Raw genomic sequence first — 7,486 nt, 5'->3', positions numbered from 1 at the left:
CCCTCAAAGAAAAGAAAGCCCTTGCTTTCACTACTACCGCTATTATTGGGATGCACGTGGGAGAATGACCTAATGGCCAAGTTCCCGACATTCGAAAACACCAACTACCGCTATTTACGATTTCCGTCAGATAATTTTCAATTATCAACACACGACGTTATCAGTCTGTTATGCGACCCTTCTTGAACTTTGGTTCGATGAAAGTGATCAGTGATCATGATCACAAAAGAAATGGCCATTTTCAACCTATACTCTAAAGAGTCTAAAGGAAGCTACTTAATGTTTTCCATGTCTGTGAGAAAGGCTTAATCACTTCAGTGGTAACCCTCTACTCTCTGTTTAATAAAGTGACTATATGGGTTTATTACTTTCTATTACTACAGTATAGCGAGCTATACTAGTTTTTTATTTGCACTCTAGGCAACAAAGGCCATGTGTGTCCTTGTTTATTTTTGATTCAGTAAAAAAAAAAAAAAAAAAATCTAATTCATATTACCTACGACCTACGTAATATAATTACCTGGAGCAGGAGATGGAGTTTTAACATAGCTGAATCCATTCACACGTGGCGTAGAGTTGAGCGTGATTTCTTTCCCATCTACCCCTATCTTTCCACTGAGACTAGAAATAGCTTGAGTCTTGGCGAGATCATGCAGAGCTTCTTTACTCTGCTGCTCATCAAACGGATTGACATGCAGTCGTGTGCCTGAGTGATTTATACTCATTCGATTGCGAGCCATTTCGATTTGCTCATCTTTGGTCAGCTCAACACCTGTGTGAATGGAAAAAGATAATAATCAATAATAATACTAATAAAAGATCGAGTTCAATGGAGGGATGTAATATGGTTGGCACGGGACTCACACATGTTCCTTAGAAGCCATTGTAGTGAGTGAGTGTGTACTGTGTAAAGCCTAGTTAGCTTGGACGAGAGCACGTCTGTCTTGTAAGCGCAAAGGTCGCGGGTTAGATTCCCGCCCATCGCAAACTTTTTCCTGAACAGATAAGGTTCGTTTTCGAACCTTAGTTAAACGTGTTCTAAATTATATTAGACATATCAGCTTATCACATAATTGTTACTGAACAAATTCAGAATTTTTCTATCTTCTTCGGATTCTGTAGAGTTATGGATCTCGGTAAATAAAGTTGAAGACTTCCTATGAAGCATTCAAACTTCAAAGGAGTTGATTTCTAAAGATTTGAGACAGATGAAGTCACTTACCATCAGGAGTATACATAGCAGAGTTTTTGTTGACGAATTTCCATGTTTGTATTCGCCTGTCTCTGTCTTTGTCTTTGGCTTGGTCTATTTGTTCTTGCATGGAAGGCAATTCTAGGAAACGACTTGTGTTCTCTGGGGCCTCATCTTCACCACAATACAGCCATGGATACTAGATTAGAAGACAAGAAAAAGATCAAACACAAAATTTAAAATATGTAGGTACAAAGTACATGGAAATTTCAATTTTGGACAGTACCATTTTGAACAAAAACATAAATTGTTAGTTACAATACAAGTACATACTACCCTAAAACATAAATATCTGTAAATGCCTCACTTCATTTGTAGCAAAGGATTTATTTTCAATGTTCAAGCAGGGTCGTATTTGGGGGGGGGGCGCCACCCCTCCCCTACCTTTGAGCTTCATTTCTCTCCTGTACTGTAGGCCAAACTTTGAAAATTTGGAGCATCCACCCCCCCCCCATCCAAAATCCTGGTCCTGTGTTCAAGTGATGAATATTGCAGAAAAATTGTGGCACCTCCCATCTAAATTAAATAAAACATTTTAATGTCATTATATTCTTATATAACCCTAACCCATCCTTTTTGTCCCTACACCTAAGCCTCAAAGTAGGCTTTTGTATCAGTATATTTTAATGTTTATTTTCCACTACTTACTTTGATTCTGTGTTTTTTCTTGGCATGTTCTATGATGTCTTCAAAACTTTGATTGTCTTCACTTGTGTGAGTTGAGAGGAATTCATTCAAACTCTGGTATTTCCCCGAGGTTGATTTCTTTGAAGAACAGGAACCTTGAGATCTCACTGAAGCTTCATGGTCAGCAGATCCTGCTTCCTCTAGTGAAGTAAAATGTTCAGGAGTTTCAAAAGTTGCAGGACTAGATTCACCTAAAAGAGAGTAAAAATTAGTAAAAAAAAAAGTAATGGCAATACTAAAATAAATATCAAAAAGTTAATTACATTTCTTCCTATAGGAATGGTAAAAAAAAAAATCTAAATGGTGACTTTTATTGTGGCATGCCTACTTAACACTCTAAAAAGCTCTTTACTTAAATTCATACTTTGTGAGGTTATTATAAAATGAACAGGTGTCCAATTCTAATTATATTACCTTTTCTTTCCCAATTCTAATAAAGAAACAATTGAGTATTTCTTCTACTTAACCCTGTCAGGGTTGTCACAAGTCTTGATTCTTTTCAGGGGGCTAGCTCATCCTAAAGGCAGAAAAGAAAAAAACTTACATCTATCAACATATGGTGTTGAATTTGAATATTTAGCATACAATTCTCTTAATTTTTGTACATCATTCAACTCCATTGCATCCAGAAAGTCATTTTGTGCATGCAATTTTTCCAAGTCAGGGAAGAAATCTCTCTCAATGATTTCAGCAATTTTCTGAAAGAAAAAAATGAAAATAAAAGGTTTATAACATTTCCATCAGATATCTACCTAGACCTACTTCTCTCATATGAGCAGCCTCAATGGAGCATTGACTTTAGCTCCAGTCCTATCGTCCTTGCTGTGGGAAGTGGAAACACTTATAATCGCAAAATAAAAGAAAAGAAAGTCAGAAGAGGAGATAGCCAGCTGTTCAAAAACAAACCTTTTTTGTTCAGGATTTTTTTTTTTTTTTTCCTAGAATTATATCACTGTCCTGCTGGACAGGGATCAAACCCATGACCTAGCAATTACAAGGCAGGCATACTAACATTCCAGCTTCCAAGCTATCTAGCCTGACTTTGACAGTTTTACACTTGGTTCTAAAGTTTGATACATATTTGGTTCTAAACCTTTCTTGATTCAACTATCGTATGGGTTAATAACACAGCTTTCAGAGACACCAAGTCAGTGTAGACCTATGTCATCGTCTACAAACCAATTTGCACTTCCCACTCTCATTTCAATTTAATATACTTACATTGAGATAAGTCTCTTCTGTTAGAACCTTCTTGGTCTTTTTCTTCTTGGCTGGTGGCTGCACATCCTTTTATGTCCATGCCTATCCAAGAACGGATCCATGTCTGGTTAGAAAATTTCCGTCCTGGCCGGGATTCGAACCGACCTCCTCCGGGTTGTGAGTCAGTGCTCTTGACCACTCGTCAACAGAGGTGAATAAGATATGGTTGCCGAACTTTATCCTGAACAGTTTGTTCACAGAACAGCTACCAAGGCAGTTATAGTTCCCTCTATCAAACTTTTTTTTTTTTAGTTTAAAAGATGAGTGTATCACCGCCTTTTTTATTTTGTAACAATGAAACATCTGCTACATTAGACGCATGTGGTCTGTGTCGTAGCATGCCCATCCAGTATTGTCTCTCATCAGATGGCCAGTAAGAGACATAATACTTTCCATTTAGGTGCTGGGTCAACACGAGAACACCAGATAGTAACCCGTCGAAATATTTGAAATCGGAAAACGAGTGCAAATTTTTGTCGATGGCGGGATTCGAACTCGGGACCTTCTGCACGGCGAGCAAGCGCGTTACCGCGTTCTAATCCCTTATAAGGAGAAAAAAATCTACGTTTCTCTCACCTGTTCTGCATCACGTGGTGACACATAGCTGGGCGCGGCGTTCTGTCGTATGGATGCAGGTCTAGGCGTGGCGCAGGTAGCAGAAGGTAGGGGGAGGTCTCGTGCTAGGCGGGAATACTCAACGTCCATGTGTTTGATGAACGGATCGTTCAAAGCTTGACGTGCCCCCTCAGGGTCCTCCTCGTCAAATGCCTGCAGGAGCTTCTCTAATGTTTGAACCTGAGGGGAGAAGAACAGGGGTTTTGAACTTTTTTTTAATTATCTTCAGGCTAAAGGCTAGCCAGGTCTAATGTGAAACAGATTAACAGCAGTCTCCTAGAACCTATTCACAAAGTAGATTGGTTGATCACAGAATTTTTTGCCTCTTTGTTCTAGACATGGGAGAGAGAAAGGGAACAAACAAATACTATCCCCCCGATTATGACCCGAGTGTTGGAGGACTCAACAAATTCCTGGGTACCCATGCTCTACGTGAGAGAGCCAGAAAACTACACATGGGGATTATGATCATACGTTTTGAACTCCCTTACAATATCTGGTGTGAAGGATGTAACAATCACATTGGCATGGGTGTGAGATACAATGCTGAGAAGAAAAAAGTGGGCATGTATTATTCTACGCCAGTGTATCAGTTCCGTATGAAATGCCACTTGTGTGATAGTCACTTTGAAATCAAAACAGACCCAGGTAAGCTTATTTATCAAATCCAAATTAATAGACATTTTTGAAGGGGACACAAGACACATAATTATTGCATTTTCGCCTCCAATAATCATGTTGTTAATGCCTGAAATGTATTTTGTGATTTCCAGGAAATTTGGACTATGTCATTGTCAGTGGTGCAAGAAGACAAGAGAATCGTTGGAACCCTCTTGAAAATGAACAAATTGTTCCTGAAACCAAAGAAGTCAGTAGAAAACTGTTTGATGATCCAATGTATAAATTAGAGCATGGAACAAATGATATGAGTAGTTCCAAAAGTAAAGCATCTCACCTCAATAAATTGCTTGACAGACAAGAAAGTGTCTGGAAAAATGATTTTGATGCCAATAGAGTTTTAAGGGATAGTTTTAGGAAAAAGAAAAAACAGCTTAAAGCTTTACAAGACAAAGATAATGCTCTTCTTAGTAAAAGTAGTTTAAGTTTGAAATTGGTTCCTGAGCATAAGAATGATATCCGTCTTGCCTCTTTGTATAAATATCAGCATGTAAAACCCAAATTAAATGTTAAACTGAAAGCCCCCTCATCAAGTGGTGTAAGTAGGGATCAGAAGAGTATGTCATTAGGAATTAAACCACCTCCTAAAAGTTGAATCCATTTTGAAAAATGTGGGTTTTTTTTTCTGATGAACAGTAAACCTTCATAATCATCTGTTTCAGAGGAATATTAAAGAGCAAGATAAAAGTGAAAAGTGTATAAGACATCTAAGATAAAGGTTGAAAGGAAAACAATGTTGTTTTTAGATGGAAATAAACATAATATATATATTATTTAAAATGTGGTATGTTGATAAACTTAATAAAAATAAATAAGATTTATATTAGCTTTTGTAATTTATGTTAATACTTGATACTAAATATGTGAATATAGGTAATAAAAATTTATAAAATGTGTACCTACCTACCTAAAATTTTACTGGATTGAGTAAACACTAAAACAATAACTATAAAACTATTGGAAATTAAAATTAGGTATGTATGAGAGTGGTTTGCAAATTTGAAAGTATTTCTGTTATTGCTTGGCTTTTTTTTCTGGATTTCAATAGTCCATTTCAGTTCATAGAGAGTATGTCATTTTTTAGGAACTTATATTAGCTTTTGTAATTTATGTTAATACTTGATACTAAATATGTGAATATAGGTAATAAAAATTTATAAAATGTGTACCTACCTACCTAAAATTTTACTGGATTGAGTAAACACTAAAACAATAACTATAAAACTATTGGAAATTAAAATTAGGTATGTATGAGAGTGGTTTGCAAATTTGAAAGTATTTCTGTTATTGCTTGGCTTTTTTTTCTGGATTTCAATAGTCCATTTCAGTTCATAGAGAGTATGTCATTTTTAGGAACTAGGTGTTATTGCTTGGCTTTTTTTTCTGGATTTCAATAGTCCATTTCAGTTCATAGAGAGTATGTCATTTTTTAGGAACTAGGTAACTGAGAAGGTGCCTACTTAAATAGGAAATGTGTTTGTTTATAATCATTACATCTATTACCTATGTGTGGAAAACAAGAAAACGGAAAACAGGGAAAGATCAGGGTGTATGGATAGATATCATTCATGATTTTTAAACTTGAACCCATGATTGTAAATTTGTAGGGGAAGGGTAAATTTTATATAATTTTGAATATCCACATACAAAACATAAAACAAAGTTATTAAGTACAACAAATTTACAACTTTCAGAAGCTGGATAAATTGAAAGAGAGAGAGCGTAGTGCTAAAAATTAATGGAAAAAATATTAAAACAAACGGAAATAAAACCTTGTTGAGAAACGTGGTTGCAATGTCAAAATAAGAGGACTTCTTATTTCAAGCAGAACATATTGCAACTAAAATGAATGAGCAATTCATAAAAAGAATTTAAGGCCCTAACTAATGCAGAAAGTGTTCAAAATCAATTAAAATAGATCATTTTTAAAAAAGCGCTGTTTTCACAAATTTCAGTCCAGTAAGATAAAAACTAAAAAAAAAAAAAAAAAAAACAAAAAATTATAAGACTGAATGTATACAGTCAGTAACATGGAATACCACGGTATCTATACAACTTATAATATCATCTGTAACGTTGAGCTCATAGATAGTCTGGGACACAACACGGGCCCATGCCTGATAATCTACTCAACTCACAGTTCGCACAGCGCGCCTTTTTATTTCTGATTCGATTGAGAAATCGGTCGCCCTGGTTATTGTGATAAGTAAAGTGGTGCCCTTGGCATCAGGTAAATAATAGTTGTGAGAATGAAAAAGATGTCGCTGCTTTACTTGGGGTATAAGCATTACCTAATACCATGTCTACTGTTTGTTGGTGAGATTGCATTTTTGATCTCTCTGTACGCAATTGCAGATGAACGAAACACGGTCCTCACATGGAACAACTAACCCAACATGTACTGTGCACGCGCGTTATGTATATAGGGTCGAGTCTCGAGATACCAAATAGGATAGTTGTAGTGTCCATCCTTGCATGGAATGGGAAAGCTGTTTAACGCATCGCAGTGCGCGCGATGTGAAAAACGTCCTAAATACAAACATCTCATGGACAGACAGTCCAGGGAGTGACAAACTGGTCTATGTGGTTCTAGTCCTCGAGATAAGAACGCGTAGGATATTGAATGTACGTGTCGCGCAAGGTGGAAAGTGAAGCTGATAGAAACATACTTCCTGCCACGCGAGGCTCGAGCGCCGCAGAGAGCGGTCCACGTATTGATATAAGCGAGATTGCTGAGAGGAGCGCAGCACATCGCCAGGCGCAGGGGGAAAGCTCAGCGGGGTCTCGCTGTTGGCGTGGGAATGTGTGGCGCATGTCAGTGATATAGTCTCAGTCAGTGAAGCTGATTGGAGCACGAGAAGTTCAGACTAGAATTTTATAGGTCAGAATAGGGACTGGTTAAGACTTGCACTCCCGGATCATCAGCTTTTCCCTCCTTTTTTTCCTGATGTATGAAAAGTTCAGGAGGATCAAGACTGGAATATATATAGGTTC

At 37.1% G+C, this 7,486-nt stretch overlaps 3 protein-coding genes across 3 annotated transcripts in view; 2 read left to right on the top strand and 1 right to left on the bottom strand.

Annotated features, from left to right (window-relative positions):
- LOC103520933 (splicing factor ESS-2 homolog) overlaps positions 1-3,904 on the bottom strand; it is a 4,516-nt gene extending 612 nt beyond the window's left edge. Inside the window, exons 1-6 of the mRNA XM_026831852.1 lie at positions 3,776-3,904; positions 3,161-3,226; positions 2,484-2,637; positions 1,901-2,130; positions 1,223-1,391; positions 521-772 (exon numbers count right to left, since the gene is read on the bottom strand). Coding sequence (XP_026687653.1) covers positions 521-772; positions 1,223-1,391; positions 1,901-2,130; positions 2,484-2,637; positions 3,161-3,226; positions 3,776-3,904 — 1,000 coding nt within the window. The remainder of the gene's footprint in view (positions 1-520; positions 773-1,222; positions 1,392-1,900; positions 2,131-2,483; positions 2,638-3,160; positions 3,227-3,775) is intronic.
- Positions 1-5,550, top strand: part of LOC103520930 (coiled-coil domain-containing protein 130 homolog) — an 11,347-nt gene extending 5,797 nt beyond the window's left edge. The window contains exons 2-3 of the mRNA XM_008486029.3: positions 4,151-4,462; positions 4,588-5,550. Of these exons, the coding sequence (XP_008484251.1) occupies positions 4,153-4,462; positions 4,588-5,087 (810 nt within the window). The 5' untranslated portion in view covers positions 4,151-4,152 and the 3' untranslated portion in view covers positions 5,088-5,550. The remainder of the gene's footprint in view (positions 1-4,150; positions 4,463-4,587) is intronic.
- Positions 5,551-7,115: 1,565 nt separating this feature from the next.
- The window catches only part of LOC103520932 (AP-3 complex subunit delta-1-like), a gene marked incomplete at its 3' end in the record, with an annotated part of 6,879 nt that continues 6,508 nt past the window's right edge, over positions 7,116-7,486 (top strand). The window contains exon 1 of the mRNA XM_026831851.1: positions 7,116-7,250. Within this exon, the coding sequence (XP_026687652.1) occupies positions 7,116-7,250 (135 nt within the window). The remainder of the gene's footprint in view (positions 7,251-7,486) is intronic.

Source organism: Diaphorina citri, unplaced genomic scaffold (assembly GCF_000475195.1).
Source record: "Diaphorina citri unplaced genomic scaffold, Diaci psyllid genome assembly version 1.1 scaffold4282, whole genome shotgun sequence".
Classification (NCBI taxonomy): domain Eukaryota; kingdom Metazoa; phylum Arthropoda; class Insecta; order Hemiptera; family Psyllidae; genus Diaphorina; species Diaphorina citri.
Note: the sequence above shows the minus strand (reverse complement) of the source record. Positions and strands in the feature narration are given on the sequence as shown.